We start from the raw sequence: 16,558 nt of genomic DNA on the forward strand, positions 1-16,558 counted from the left end.
GTTCCCTCCGTTCTCTCTCTCTCTTTCTCTCGTCTCTCTTCTTCTCTCACTGGTTCTCTCGGCATCTCGTCCTTTCTTCTTCTTCCTCCCTTCCCCTCGCGTCTTCCACCTCCTGTTCCCTCGCTCGTTCGCTCTGTGCCTGTCGCTTCGCTTCTCCTCGCCTCTGTTCGGTTCTCGTCTGTTCTCTGCGGCTTCGTCGCGCAGCTTCTGCAGACGCTGGTTCTTCACTCATCCTCTTCCGGTGGCGGATTAAAGTTGACGAGAAGGCGCGGATTGCACATGACTTCTCCCGCGTTCTGCGTCCGAATCACCGCACAAGTAGGACTGATCGCCTGCACCCAGATGCCCGTTTTTCCGAACTCCGAGCAGTCGCGGTCGAGAATCATCACTCTCTGCAGAGAGGCGCAGCCACAAGAAAAAGGCGACACCGCAAGACCGTGAGAAAACAGAGGCGCGGACATCCAACATTTGTTCCGGTCGAAGCGCGGGACCAGCTGTCCAGGCGGCCCTCCGGAACTCGAACATGCACTCAGAAACTCAAACGCGCAAAAAGATCGCTTTTCCAGAAAGACGCAGACTCGGAAAGCCAGCCGCCGCTTCGCCGGAAAATGTGCGTCTCTTTCGCGACAAAATGCCGCGCGGTCCCTCAGATGCACAGATTCCTCGTTTCTTCGAGAGTTCCAGCTCCAAACATTTGGAGAACCTCGAGACAAAAGACCACAGAGTCGAGAGCACGCGCGACCAGCTGCATGCGCTCCACAGAGAAAGCGTTCTGCACCTCTCGCGAGACCTCGGAAAAACGCAGCAAACCGGACGAAACGCGGCAGACTGGGGACCGAGGAACGCGAGAGACGGGAAGCGCGACATGTTTGCCAGTTGACATACAGCAAAGGTACACTCTGCGTCGAGAGGGCGTACCGGAAATCGGCTTGCCCGCGAAACGACCTTTCAGCACAGACTCCACAATCAACGTATCCCTCGAGCACTCCCCTCACTCCGACACAGTCCGCTCCGCGTTGAGTTTCCGAAGCGATCACGCGTTCCCGATGACCCTCTGAGCATCTTTGTCGCATGATAACAAGGTGGAGCTGGACCGATGCCCCTTGGACAAGACTTGGCATTTGAACTTCGCGCTGCCAACCGTCGAGTTCGGATCTGGGCAAGAACGATCTCCGTTCAAGATCTAAACAGGACTCCACCGCGAGAACCCCCTGAACTCCCCAGAAAGTCGCTCACAGAAACACAGGACGCTTCCGTTTTTAGAATACGTAACAGGGAAACTGCGACGACGACAGAAGAAATCTCTGTGGCCTGATCCAGCGAGGACTCTCGGACGGAACAGCTGTCCCTCGCATCTCGAGCGCTTGCGTCTCGGTCCGTTTCTTCCGGAACCGTTTCCCCGTCTCGACGTCTCTTTCTCTCGCACTGGTGGTGCGTTTTTTGACTCTTCGCCGAGACGCACGTTTCTCACACAAGAGAGACGTAGAGAAACGCCTGCGCAGACCATGTCTTGCCTCGCTTTCTCACTGTGCGTAGCCGAACGAGTGCCGCGTGATGGATGCGTCTACCGCGTCACCCAGAAGCTCGTTTTTTCTCGTCTACAAACAGGATTTCCCTATAGGCCAAGTCAGTGTTCAGGAAACGCCTGAAGCGTCTCTCTCCATTCGATCTGAGTTGCACAGCTCTGGAAACCTGTCGCGCGTTTCACTGCTCTTCGCGTCGACTCTTTTCGTCCACTTTCCTCGCCTTCCGCTTTACCTTGTTTGGGTCAGGCTGCTCCGGAATCACTGGCGTCAGACTCTCCGCGGCGATGGCAATCAAATCCTCTTCGCCGATGTACACATGACACAGCAAATGGTCATCCTGCGGAAGAATCTGACCAATCGCGCCCTGAAAACCCCACACACACACACACACACATGCAAGTACACAAATAGGCGTACAAGAAATCGTTATACTTTCGAAATCTGCCCACACAGATCTGTCTATCGCCCTATATGTACAGATATGCTATTTATATATATATATATATATATACGTATACACTATATATATATATATATATATTGTATTATATATGTGTATGATGGATAGTATACATATATATACATATATATATATATATATATATTTGTCCATATGCGACCTATGTGTGTGCTTAGGTGCATTTGCATGCGCGAGCCTCTTCCCCGACGTATCTCCAGAGCACCGTTCGCACACCCTTCTTGACCGCGTTCTGCATCTCGAGTTTTTGTTTCTTCGAGCATGCACGGAGTCGCAGGGACCCAATTTGTTTAGTTCGTCGCGTGATGTCGCTCGTCGTTTTTCGCTTTTTTGCATTCCCAGTTGATCACGTCCGAAGGGCAGCCGAGATCTCCGACCAGAGAATCTCCGCAACGAAATGCCCAGCACACGGCAGTCTCACTTTTTCGCATGCATGCAAATATCTGCGTGGACATGCACTTGTATACAGATGAGCATCTCCACCCTCACAAATGAATGCATGCGCGTCTGTTGGCGACGACGCGTGGATCGACCAAAGTGCACAGTCGAAAGCGACGCCGGCGCGTGTGTGTGGGGAGAAAAACCTGAACAGGCATGCAGAGTCTTTCACGGTTTTCGAGAACTCCTTTTTCCGTTGGGGATTTCCAGCTCGCTTCGAAACTCACGATCTTCCCTCGGTAGCCGCCAGTGCCCGCGATGACGCAGACCTCAACGCCGGGGCAGCACCAGTCAGGCGTCTGGGCGCACCCGCCCACGGTCGACGCGTTTGCTACACTCATCGACATGGACGAATTTGACCTGCACGAGCCGAGGGCAACACACAAAGAAAATGACGAAAAAAAGCCATCCACGAATAGCGACCTTCCCGGTTTCCATCTCGCGAATTTCGGTGGATTTCGCTGCACGGTTTAAGCCTCCGTACACATCGTTGCGCACTCGACATCTTCATCCTTCGTCTTGCCTTTCCATCTGCCTTTTCTTCTGCCTTTCGTCTGCCTTTCGTCTGCTCCCCTGCAGTTCACCTCTGTCTCTTTAGATCTGTTTCGGAAGCTTCCTCTGCATGCGTCTCTCTCTGCTTCCCCGTCCTCCACCAAATCTCTCCTCCTCCGTTGCCTCTTCTCTCTATCCCCTTTCGCTTCTTCTCTTCGAGCGTCGTGTCTTCCGTCTCCTGTGTGTCTCTGCGTCGCGATCTGACGTACGCGGCGTCATCTTCTCTGGGCGTTAAGAGATGGCCATCGAAGTCGAGATCGTCGATCTTCATCGAGCTGGCTACGCTCCCGCGTCGCACGCTTTCGCCCTGCGCGCGGGCGTCGAAGAAGCAGGCAGTCCTGTCCCCCTTCAAGTCACCGGAGGCGAGAGACGGCGGCATGAAGGCCGCGGACGAGGAGACAGGCGTCAGCGTTCGGCCGTGGGCAGAGGAAGAGAGCGACGCGCCGCTCGGACCGAGCAAATACGAGGACGCGCCTCGCGCAGATTCGAGAGAAGTCGAGGCGCTCACGCCCCCCTGCGCTCCCGCAGAAACGCCTGCCAGAGGTGTACTCAGACTGTCCATGCCGCTGCCCAGAGACGACGGAGGCGGGGCCGCCATCCCACCTACGAAGCCTGAGAGCATGCCGAAAATGATAAAAAATGAAAAATAGTGAGCAAAAATGCAGAAAACGCGGAAAAATTTAAAAACCGTGAGGGAACATCACTGTGCACACAACTTCGCGAACGCGTTCTCTCAGACTTCCACAAGGAAACGGACGAACAACATGCGGCTTTTAGGGAGCAAGAGAAATGAAGCCAGAAAAATGGGCGAGACAAAGGAAAACAGACGAAGAAAAACGGGCAGAGAGAGTCAGAGACGAGGAATCACGAAAGAGACACAGATGCAAGAAAGACATGACAAAGGCGAAGAGGAAAAAATGCACGCACACAGCAAGTCGGGATGGCTTTCTCGATGCTCACTTTGGTATTCTCTGCTAGATTCAATCAGCTGCGCGTCGGACTTTGGAATTTTCAGTTCCTTCTCTTTCATTTGAAGGAGCACGCTGCAGATAAAATCGACAAATCCGCCATGTCACATCCACAGGAGCCTCCCTAAAACAAAAGAGCTTGTGGACCTCGTCTCTTTGTACGCGCTCCAGGTCAGCATGCCTGCTTTCTCTGTGCACCGGTGTTTCTCACTCCAACCGACATCCGGAGATTCTTAAAGAAGAAGGGGGCGTGAGTCCGATCTGCGGCCAACGTTTTTGCCTGGAAGGACCTGGGTGGAACCGTTGACTCGTTTATCTTTGTTCTTGTGCCCCTTCAACGCAACTCACGCACACTCTCTGCGTCTCTTCATTCCAAAAAGAAGTCTCATACGTGTCTCTCAGGCTCTGCATGCGCGCGATGGACCCAGTCAACAGGTGCATGTTTGCTTTGCTCCGTTTTTCAGAGTCGCTTCCTCGCGAGCGCGTTCGTTCCTCCTGAGTGCTTTCTCCACTTGCGTTTCCTTACTGCAACTCGCTTTGTTCGACGCGTCGAACTGTCGCCATGAGGCCTCGGTATCTGCCTCGCATGATTTTCACCAGTTTTCCAAGGTACGGATTTCTGTGCATGCCACCTCGTCCGCCGCGAGTCGCAGGGCCCCAGCTGCCGAGGCCGCCGCGCAGGGCGCCGCGACCGCGTTGGGCTCTAGCTAGCTGGGAGTGCGCGTTCCGGGTGAAGGCGTCTTGAGGGAAGCCTGGGCTCCTGAAGTCGTGGCCAGAGACGCGAACATGTTTCGCATCCACGGCGATGATGCCGCCGTTCTCGCTTCTGCCCATGACCTTCAAAAACAGCCGATCTCGACAAACGTGCAGCACCTTCGCATGCGCGCCTTTCAGGCCCAAACCACCCGTCCCCGCGCCCCCCGGGCCTTGCGGGCCTTGCGCTCCAAGGCCTGCAGCCGCGGTCGTCGGGATGCCCAGCAGGTTCCCCAGAGTCGAGCCGACGAAGGATCCCGCGGCGCCTGCAGCCAGCGAAGGCGCGGCCTCCTGAGTCTTGGTGATCACCACGGTTGCTCCCTTCTCCACTGTCACCCGCGACTCATCGAGAGTCGTCAGGAGATCTGTGCTCCGCTTGGACGCGAGTTGAGCGGCCGTTGCGCACAGCGCAGAGTTCGAGGGCAGCAGGATGCGAATCGACGACTCGTTCTTGTCGATGAAGACCAGGACGCCCTTCTCGCCGCTTGTTAACTCCACGAAGTCGCCCAGGTGGAAGCCGCGAACTGACGAAAGGCCTTCTTCCCCCAAACCAGCGTCGGGGGCCACAGTCAGAGACTCCAAGCCACAGGTGAACTGCGCGAAAAAGGAGACAGATGACGAGAGGCCGCGACACAACGTGAGACAGCAGAGGCAACGGAGCGCCGGTGGCCGCAAACGAAGGCGACGCGAGCTACAAATGCATGCACTGAGTCATCCTCAGTCGTCCAAACGACGTTGTGTCGAGACAGTCGCAAAGCTTGAAAAACGCCTCTAGGTAGTACACATGCCCGTCTGGTGACATCGCGGCCTCCCCCCTCGTCGATGCCCAGCAGAGTCCACTTCTCAACTTCGACTTCCATGCCGCCTTCTCGCGATGTCTGTCTACACGGTTTCAGATCTGCTCTGTTCATTACGCGCATCTGGACTCAACAACTCGGGCAGTTGTCTCAGGGCTCCTTCTCAGGTTTCTGAGCCGCTGCATGCGCTTTTTCTTACTTCGAGGCCCGCAGCCGGCGAGAAGACCGTCGCTGTCTGCTTCGCGAGGTCGATGGAAGTGATCAGGCCACTGTGTCCTGCGTTCACTCCGCCCACAGCACGAACGTTCTCTCCCAGCTGAAGATCCTTCACTACGTGACTTGCCTGAAGACCGACAAAGAAAGGACTGCCCAAGAAATAAACGAGAAGGCAAGAGTTATGAACAAGTGGAAAACAAGAAATGGAGAGAAAAGGAGGAAAATCCGAAACACCGACTGTCCGCCGGTCCCCAGAACTCAGCGAACCGCAGACATTGCCATATCCACACACACACAACTCTGCTGCACTCAATCCCAAAGGGCAGATAAATGTGCATGCACAAACAGACACACACACAAATTTAAATATATACATATATATACATATATATATTTATAAGTATTGAGAGCATTGGTCTAAATGACTGTAGATATGGATATATGGGGTGGAAATTGAGAGATTCGTTCGTACCTTGAGCATGACAGGTCCGAGTTTTCTGTCGTCAAAAATGACTTCCACTGACTCTTCCTCGTCGTCGTCTTCCGGTTCTTGTCTCCGTTCGCCGATCTTACCACGCATGCCTTGAAGTTCGCCGCCAATGACGCGTACGCGCTCCCCTAGGCGATACGCGCTTCTCTGTCTCTTCAGGAAAGACGACAAAGGGCGTCGAACTAAAACGAAAGCACGGCGGACAGCAACAGATCGTGTATCCATGCGCGTATGTCCACGGAAATAAACTCATCTATGCAGTTGGAGTCACGCGCATTTAAATATGTGTATGTATGTATGTATGTAGTTATGCAGATCAAAATACAATGGTGTCTTCAAATAGAAGGAAGAATTCAAGAGCGCATGATGTATTTCCTGGCTACGACATGCACCCGCAGGATACGAGCGCTGCGTACATCTGCAGATGCCGTCCCCAACCACAGCCTGACTTACGAATGTCTACACATGCATCAGACATAAACATGCACACACACATATACACATATACACATATAATATATATATATATATATATATATATAAAGATAGGTAGAGGTTCGAACCTGTGTCGACTTCTATCACAGATGAATGTCCAGAGAGTCCAGATCCACTCGAGCCGCGAGAAGAGACAAGATGACTTCCTCTTACTTTCGTGTAAATCATCTTCGTCTTTGCCTTGTTGAACGAACTCGGTGACTTCTGCGAGAGAAGGCGCCGCTGCCGAGCCCACAAGAAGGTGACGAACCGCCATGCGCCGGAGCAAGTAGCCGCTCTCTTCAAACGTCATGCCTGCATGCACATAGAAAAGCGGACCAAGTGAGAAGTCAAGTGGAAACGCGGAAGCAAACGAAGCGGGGATCGAGAGAGGAGAAGACGAACGAAGAGGCAAAAAACGACGGAGAAGAAGAAGACGGCCGACATCGGTGAGAGAAGGAAAGACGAGTGACCAAGCAGGAGAAACGAGAACGGACAGACCAAAGAACAATTAGGAGAAAAGAAACGCCACAGAAACGACAAATGAAAAGGCTATATATACATATATATATAAACGACCAAGGCAAACGGTGACATTCTTTTCTGTTGGAATTTAAGGGCGTGCCAGGGTCTCCACATGCAGAGTTCTGCCTGCGTACGCATGTGCACAGCGCTTCACATACATGCGTCTCCAGGTCGACATACAAATATGCAAGAAGCACCAAAACCACACAAAGAACCAGAAAATTACAAATGCACACGCATGTAGACATATATGCATACATGCATATGCATGTGTATAAATGCAGATATACATGCAAATACATATATACAACAACACAGACATACAAGCATATATCCACTTATAAGACTAGGCACATACCCATCCATCTACCTATATACGGATATACAGACATAGACATATATGTATACACTTTACCAACATATACATATATATAAATATATAAATATATATAAAAAATGCATATATATATATATATATGTATATATTGTCTGCACCTGCAAAACGAACAGTTCCAGGGAGGATGCCCTGTTCGACTTGACCGCCTCGCGCGTCGACTTCATCTCGATCGAAAAATCGCTTCTGAGCTCGGACGCCTCCCATTTGCTTCAGCGTCGCCATGTCGCTCTTGCGACTGAAGTCTCCTCTCTGAAGGAAGCATGCAAGAAAAATGAAAACGAAGGAGTGAGAAGACGAAGCAACGCCTATCGAAAAACGGAAGTGAGAAGCCACTGAATACGACTGAGGAGACGGAGTTGCAAGCCACGGGAAAAAACCGGAAATGGTAGCGTCGAATACGCTTTGACACTCTCGAAGTCGCCCATCTACTGCAGAGCTTGGCATCGTTTGATAAAAGAAAAGCTTGGCATCGATTGATAAAGGAAAACAAAGTTCCACTTCAACTGAGAAACACTGTCCGCCCCACACCCGGCATTCTGCATGCGCGTTTCTGATCCTTGGTCGAAATCGCTGCTCCACTCAAAGTTCCGTACTCGCGTCCTCCACGCGCGCCTCTCGCTGTTCATGCACACACGAGCATACGCACATGTCATACACATGCATACATATATACCTATATATGCATATTACATTTACATATACATATACAAATATATACATATATATATATATATACATATATATATATATATATATATATTCAGTTATGTATTCGCACTCGTTTCTACACCCACACAAACAGATGCGTGAGGGAGAGACTTCTCATCCGAAGAACTGTGTCCCTCCAGAAGGACGTATAAATCGAGTAATGTGAGGGGAGACCTGGACGAATTTCTGTTTGCGTGTCTCAGATGGATGGAAAGCTTTCTGTTCCTACTTTTTCTCTGTCCAGGAGCGCATTTAAGTCGAGGCGCGGAATGAGGCGCACAGTCACGACCATGCCTTGTTCCTCGACTTGATGAATCTGGGCAATGTCGTTTGCGTACAGGCCCCGCTTGACACGCACAAAGTCGTTGCGCTGCGGAATATACGGCGCCCGCGAGCGGACCTGCATGGGAGGAACAAGAAAATCCAAAAGAGAGACAGGCGCAAAGAGCTGAAACCGAGCCACAGAGAAAGAGTCGCATCGAAATGCGCGCGTGCAGAAACGTGAGATGCAGTCGCCGACAGACCCACACAGCTGTTCAGATGCCCACATAAATATATATATATATATAAATATATAAATACCTGTATATATATGTATGTATATATATATAAATATATAAATATATGTATATATATATATATGTATATGTATATATTTAGATGTGTCGATACACGTAAACAGCTGCATACATGCATAGGACCGCGATACAGCTACGAGGTTTTCGAGCACACAGCTGTGTCCAGGTGTCTCTACACCACTAAGATTATCCACCTACGCCTGTCGAGGAGACCTGCGCGAGCGTCTCAGTGTAGACCTCTTCACCTGCGAAAGATCGATACCTCCGTCGGTCCATGCATGGACTCTGGAACAGGGATACAGACGTTCGTACTCTGCAGAAAGGAGAGACCGCGTGGAGGAAGTCACGCGACGTCTCTGTTCGTGACTTACGGAGTTGAATACAGCCGTCATTTCTTCGAGGGGAACCATCTTGATTTCTCCGTACGTGCGAATGAGTCGCAAACCTTGAAGTGCCTCTTTGATTGCGTACTGGCTGAAAGCCTCGACGTAGACGTAGCCTTTCAAGTCGTCCGAAGCGTAGCACGAATAAATCTCGCAATCCTTCCCCTTCTCTTGCATCTGAAAACTCTTGTTCAAAATCGAAATGCAGACTTCCCGCTCCACTCCAGTCTGCAGAAAAAGGTGCATGCAAACGGAGACACAGAGCGCATGCAGAGATACGGTAACAGAGAGAGAGAAACAGACACTGGCATCCAGCCTGTTCCGGCACAGACACCTGGGAAGGCGACGCGTCACAGGCTTGCGTTCTCCCATCCGTTGAGAACGCTCGAAGAAAAAGACAGGCTGGAGAGAGAAAAAGAAAGAGAACTGCACTTGCCGCGAAACTCAGCTGAAAAAGGCATGAAGTTGAAGAGGCTCGAACTGTGGGGAACAGAGGCGGGGCGAGTTGCCCGCGTTTCCGGCACAGCGCCGAGACACCAGAAGCTGAACAGAGTAGGCTGGAAGACTCAGATGTCTGTCTGCGGCGCTTCACAGAAGAGAGAAACGGACAGGAGTCTTCTCTGGCGAAGCTGACGCAGACGGCGTCTGCTCGACTTCTCTCGCTTCCCCCTCGCAGGTCCGCGGGGACGGCGCCCCAGCAGAAAGGCTCTCAACGCATGCACATCTCTCAGGTGCCATGCAGGCAGCTGAGGCGCGGAGAAACTGGAAAAACAGAGAGTAAACGAGAAGAAAGAGATCGAACAAGACGGAACAGGAAGACCGAGTCGATGGGGAGAAGCGTGAGACGCAAACGGAAGCGAATGGAAGAAAACAGCCAGGAGAACGTACTTTGTTCAGCTTCACCATCCACAACTTTGGATCCGTGATATCCGGAAGAAGGTTGTTCTCGTTCGGATCTTCGACTGCAAATGGGTGGGGAGGGGGGGAGGGGAGGAAGCAGCAAAAGAGGAAACAAAAACGCATGTAGCCAGAAAGACCCTCTGTGCCGCTTTCACCACTTACTCACCCACGACCATCCGAGTCCAACTGCTTGTCTACCTCACCCTTTTTTCTACGAAAATGTGTATCTGTGTGTGTACATGCAACGGTGCGTCTCTCTTCTCCAAAAGGCGAATTCTTTGCAGAGACGAAGACACTTCAAAGATTTCACAAAGGAAATCCTGGCCAACACCAAGCTCACATCTCCTGAACGCCGATCACAACCTAACACAAGCATTGTCCCCGTTTGTCGCCTCATCCTATCTACAGTTGATCCACATCTAGCTTCGAATCAACCAATAGACATATATGCATATATACACATACACATACACATATGTATACCCATATATATGTATATATATGTGTGTGGTTACCTATATATTTATACCTATATACACACACACATATATATATATATATATACATATATGAGCGTATAGACTACGGAGAAGCGTTGGGCTCTTGGTCGCATCCACAGTTCCTGCAGATCAACGTCCACCCTATATACATAGGAGCACAACGACCCTTGAGTAGAATGTGAGTGAATTTCCGGAAGCGGAGAGCAGGGCATGCCCAGGACGCTTTCACACGCGGCTTCTGCGTTTAAGGAACTGTTTCAGCTGCCGCCAAGATTGTGCCACCGTCGTCGGCACCGAAAATGTCAGTCCGCTGTGTGTCGCTCACGCGCAAAGCCATCTGCATCGAGGTCGTCTTCTTCTTCGCCTTCCTCGAAAGTCTGGTCTTGATAGCGCCGAGTGAGAGAGTCGATCGCGCTCTCCAAATGGCTGGCGCCCCCCCTTCTCTGCTGAGCGCGGTCCTCGCGGCTGCCCACACGACGCTCAGTGGCCTGCGCAGCCAGCCGAGCGGCTTGCGCGGCTTCCTCGCTGTAGTCAAACAAATCGTCGTTGTCTTCTTCTTCCTCGTCGTCTCCTTCCTGTGCGCAAGGCGTCGCCGAAACAGCGAGCAGATCTGACCGCCGCGCCGCCGAAATGTATCTCACGGAGCACCCACCTCCGCGCGCAGGCAGCGCGCAGGCAGCGCGTAGGCAGCAGCCGTGTCTCCGACTCCAGCGGGACTCGAGCAAAGAGAAGAAGGGAGCAAGGGAGACGACACAGAGAGAAGGAGACACAGGGCGAGAGACAGAGAAAGACGCAGAGAAGGAGCGAGACGACGAGGTACAAAAAAGACAGACACACGAAGAACAGCCAGACAGAGCACGCTACAGAAAGAGGGAGAAGACACACAGGACACCGGAGCGAAGTGCGAGTTCGGAGGCTGAGGAGAAGGGAGGATCAGAGAACATATGGAAGACATGTTTGCCTCTTCGTCGGACGCTATATTCGGAGGAGAAATGCGTAGTGCAGAGAGGACAGATCCGTAGAACGGACCGTCTGGACGCAGAGAGGGTACGAATCAGGCATGATGAGGGAGTCGAAGGCCTCTCGCAACAAATGGAACAGTCACGGAAAAATGCGCCAGCACCTGCGAGACTGCAACCTCCTCCGAACATGTTTCCCCACAGCGAGGCATACCTGCGCCTCGACATCGAGGAAAGCATTGACTGCTCTGCGTTTCTTCCGGCGACCTCCATCTCGGCTTCGACTTCTCCTCTCCGTCGAGCTTCTTCGTTTGCTGCTCTTCTTGCTTTTCTTCGAACGCCTGCGTTCGCCTTCGTCTTCTTCAGACGAAGAAGAGTCCGAACCAGAGAACGCTTCTTCATTCTCTTCCGCGTCCTCCGCCTCCGATGCCTACAGGCGCACCAAAAACGGAAACGAAAGACGTTCTGAATCACGCTCAAGCGAAGTTGAGTTGCCCCTCGAAACGACCCTCCCACAGTGCATGCAGAACAATGGATATCCAGTTTCGTTTCTCAGTGTGCTCCCTCGAAAAGACTCTCGACACACCTTGCACAGATTCTGCGACTCTTTCAGAGAGACAAACGCGCCCTCTTTACGCGAGCAGAGTTGGGCAGTGCGTGGTCTCACTGTAGAACGCCCAGTCTACTTAGAAACCGACTGCTGCAGATTCACAAGGGATATACGGTGATACATAAATATATATATATATATATATATATAGGTAGATACATATATATGCATCCATATATATATATATACATATATGTATATATATGTATATGTATATATAAGAAGAAGAAATGCATCGATTCAAGCGTATCGAAGCATGGGAGCAACGCCCTCTTCACCCAGATGTACAGAGAGACACGCGAGCCTATTCATGTCTTGAATAAAACGTTTCGGACAAAGAAGGAAAAGAAGAAATCTGTTCATTCCATGTGCCGTTTGCCAAGAGCCCACTGTGAGCTTCCATGCAGCGCCTTTCTCTTGGTTTCTTTCATCTCTCGACCCCACAGGCGTGTATCTCCTCTCAGACCGGTGTATCGGACACAGGCCCCCCTTCAAGGCGGTGCCTTTCCTCCTCTCGTATACGGAGGAAAGAGAAATGTCGCGCAAAGAGCTCTCGTCCTCTACGGCGCACTGCGTACTCTCCCTTCGTTCGAAAGTACGCTTTTCGCATCTCTTCAGTCTCGTCAAACGAGGCCATGAACAAACCTTTTCGAGCGGAAGACGCTGGTGTAGCAGTGTGACTTCTTTCCTTCGCCTCTCCCCCATCCCGTTCGGTGCGCTGTCTGTACCGCCCGCGTCTCGGCACTCACCTCGCGAGAGGCCTGTCGGTCTTCTGTGTCACTCATCGCTGCGTTCTGGCGAGAAGCAAACACAAGAAGACGAGAGGAAAACCAAGGCGAAGACGAAATCCAAGAGAGAAGAGTGGCGTGACCGAACGCGTTCTTCAGAAGGCCCTGGCAGAATGCAGGGAGACTTGGTATACGCAGAGAGAAGTGGAACCTCTGAGAAAAAATTCGAGATAGGACACCCTGTCGGAGGAAAAGGAATGAAGAGGCCGTGTTTACTGACAGAGCTGAAGGTTCCCTTGTCTGGATGAGGAACGCTACAGCAGAGATGACAGCGAAGAAGAGGCCCGGCGACGACTGAGACTGTATCTTTCGCGACAGACTGAGAGTCGAGACAGAGAGAGTGAGAGAGACTGTCCTTTGAAGGTCACACCGGGTGGAGAAAGCGGCAGACAAGAGACGAGGAAAGAGAAAAGAACCGCTTCTCGGAGAAGCAACAAGAGAAGGGTAATACAACCGAGTTTGGTAGATAGAGATGAGCGCCGAGGTTGTCTGGAACAAATGCTGGCAGGGCGCACGCTCGGAAGGCGAGAGTTGCAGGCGACAGACAGAGGACGGAAGAGGTGAGCAGGCAACCGACGCTTTGAAGAGAGAGGGAAATTTAGATACGCGTGGCTTGAGGCGAGCTCAAAAAGTCGGCATCTCCAGCGCGGTAAGAAAAAGTCTCTTGCTCGGAAGAGCAACGCGTAGCCGAAAAACTCCGTCAGCGCAGCTTCCCGGTTTTTCACGCGTCCGCGACAAAATGAAAAACGGGAGAACCTTTCGGAGGAAAAAGTATCTTGCGACACAAAGAGCGAGGAAACCTGAGTCTGTGCCCTGGCTCCGTGTAACAGTCGAATGCAGGGAAGGAACCGGACGAAGAAAGACGAGGCGAGAGTTTCAGCTCGGCTGGCCTCTCACCGCAACAGTGCCGGAAATCCAGAGTGTAGGAATGCGGGAGACGAGAAAGCGAATCTCAGGAGGCGCCAGCAAAGGCAAAAGCGTCGCCCCGAAGAAACCGGAAAAAGCGTGGCAAAAGAAAAACGAGGGGGCTTGCATGCAGGCTAACCGACGGGGGGGAGGCCAGCATTGCCGCGAAAGAATCCCCGGAAAAGATGCTCTAAAACCCGCAAACATAGAGACGGGTGTGCCTTCGCCAATCGATTCTTTTCCACTCTTCCCGACAGTTTGTTTGTCATGACGCCTTTCCCTCTCATTCCTCTCTCGGCTTCTCAGTCAGCGATCGCACTTCCCCTGCTGTTTCTCTCGACATCCATGGATAAATGCACGGATCTTTTCTGCAAACACAAGAAACAGAAATCATGCAGATATAGAGGTTTCTGTGCAGTGCAGAAGGTCTACCAACGGGCGACTGCGTAGTTCGAGTTTTTCATTCGCCCTTGACGCGGTCTGTCGGACCACAAACCGGCACTCGTGACCGCAGACACGCGTTACGTTTTCCTCGTATCTTTCGGACTGTTGCCGTCCGTCGCGAAACATAACGCCAGAGATGCGTCTTCTAGCGTATCTGCTCCGGGAACCCCAGTGAATTCTTCTAGAATCGAGAACTTGTGAGGAATTCACTGTCGACGTTGCGTGCGCGTCACATGCTGGCCTCGCAGCTGGAATATAGGATACTTTTCTTGTCAATAGATCATCTGGCGGAGCCTGAGCTGGAAACAGCTGGAACGATATTCAGTATCTGGGCACTCTAATGTCCCTCTGTATTCGATCTGCGTTCTACAGTTCTGACTCGCGAACCATTTGTACAGAGACAATGTCTACTAGTATTGTCATGGTTGCATACACGGTCTGCCTACGACCTTCATGATTTTGCTGCCGGCTTTTGACGGAGGACATGGCAACTAAAGAACAAAACCGGATTGTCTGTGGGAGACACGAAGAGCGAGGCGGCGGCAACGTTTCGAAGAGTCGATGAAACACACTGCCGTCCAAGCGGGAGTGGCCGGTAGGACCCAGTAGCAAAGCAGAGTATTCTGCCATTCTCGGGAATCTCTCTGTCCTTTATCCGTTCAAAAAAGACAAGGTATCGAACGCCGGATTTGAGAAGGCGGCGAGCTTCTGGTAGTTGATGATGGGACCGAAGTTTGGACAACACGCTCTGCTCGCCGTAAAAGTATGTCGCTAAGCATTGAAACCACAGTGATGAGGTAGTCATGCTCCTACAGTTCTGTGCCGACATGATTCCTCTTCACGCAAAAGTCTGAAGATCCGGGCGTAGAGAGAAAACTAGACGCTATCCAACGGTGGAGTAATGCTGCACGGTCTTCTGTGGGCAGCACCATAGCCAATTTCTGTCTGATGTCAACGGTCTTGAATTAACAGCGAGACTGCCGTTTGTATACAGAAGTACATACTGGCACGCACATGCATAGACAACATATAAATATGTGGAGGTTTGCAGACGCTCATTCGGGAGGATTGCCCGGACTCGATTTACCCCAACACGCGAACCCAGGGGTGGCATGTTTCGGATGTCAGAAGCACTGATGTTCCAGAGAATGGAGGATCGATCAGGGCGGCTGCCATCTACCGACGTGACCGATTCGAGTTGGACCCTGCATCTACTCCCCATTTGCTTTCGAAAAAGTGGATGGGTAAAAATACAAAAGAGGTGGACACCTACTCATACACGGACATGAGTACGACTTATGGAATGATAGATGCGAATAGGGGGGAAGTAGAATTTTTCTTCGGTTCATTTGGAGTCGCAGAAAAGGATGGAAAAGCAGGGAGGCAGACAGAAGGCTAGAGATAGTGGTAGACAGGCTCACATGTGAATATAATCACTCGCCAGACTCTTTAACACCAGTAGTAGGACACAGGGACAGGCACGCTTCCGGTATCTTCCGACGCCATAGCAAGAAATTACCGCTGAATGGTGCCGGTGCAACAAATGTGCTATCGACGAAGAGAAATTCAAGGACTCCTGCGAACTGATTAGTTCACCTCCTGAAAGCGTTGCGCACACGCCAGTCGTCCGTGGTGTCCTTTAGAAAGCTCACAGAGATTTGAATCCTCTTTTACAAATCAGCAAGTGAGGAGAGAGTTGTTCAATGATGCAGATTGCTGCTTCGTTTCCCACATATTGTAGTTCTGTTGTATATGTTTACACAATGTTAATTGATAGGCAGGGAACAAACTGCCCCAACACGTTCTTAACCCAGCTCATATATTACATCTGACGGTGAGCTATCGTTCCTAAATAACTTTTGCTCAATATTAAGGGAGTAATGAGCCACCATGGAGGTCCTGATACCATCCGAGAATTAGAGCTCCCAACATTATCTGACCTGTTGTCCTCAACATTCCGCCCATCAGAAACAAGTTCACGCCCTGGCTTCTGAGAGTCTACAGCGCAAACGCCCCAGCCCGTTCTTCATGGAGTTCGTGTTACTTTTAAGAGCCACACTGTCCGCAGAAGAGAGTCGTCTTTTGCCCCCAGGAAACGGGAACTCGACTACACACACAGAACTCGTCAAAAATGCCGACACGTCTTCGCGCTTAAAAGCGTTCTGGCT

General features: G+C 51.3%; 1 protein-coding gene across 1 annotated transcript; it reads right to left on the reverse strand.

Annotated features, from left to right (window-relative positions):
* Positions 1-224: 224 nt before the first annotated feature.
* TGME49_233000 (KOW motif domain-containing protein) lies at positions 225-14,075 on the reverse strand (the record flags this gene model as incomplete). The annotated part of the gene is made up of 17 exons (XM_018780346.1): positions 225-392; positions 1,759-1,890; positions 2,670-2,802; positions 3,204-3,606; positions 3,955-4,037; positions 4,489-5,309; positions 5,712-5,855; positions 6,201-6,400; positions 6,867-7,007; positions 7,713-7,863; positions 8,552-8,722; positions 9,272-9,511; positions 10,172-10,245; positions 11,009-11,258; positions 11,857-12,072; positions 13,002-13,046; positions 13,938-14,075. 17 exons carry the CDS (start codon positions 14,073-14,075, stop codon positions 225-227), a joined length of 3,510 nt encoding a protein of 1,169 aa, XP_018636796.1.
* Between the last annotated feature and the right edge of the window lie 2,483 nt (positions 14,076-16,558).

Source organism: Toxoplasma gondii, chromosome VIII, assembly GCF_000006565.2.
Source record: "Toxoplasma gondii ME49 chromosome VIII, whole genome shotgun sequence".
Classification (NCBI taxonomy): Eukaryota; Apicomplexa; class Conoidasida; order Eucoccidiorida; family Sarcocystidae; genus Toxoplasma; species Toxoplasma gondii.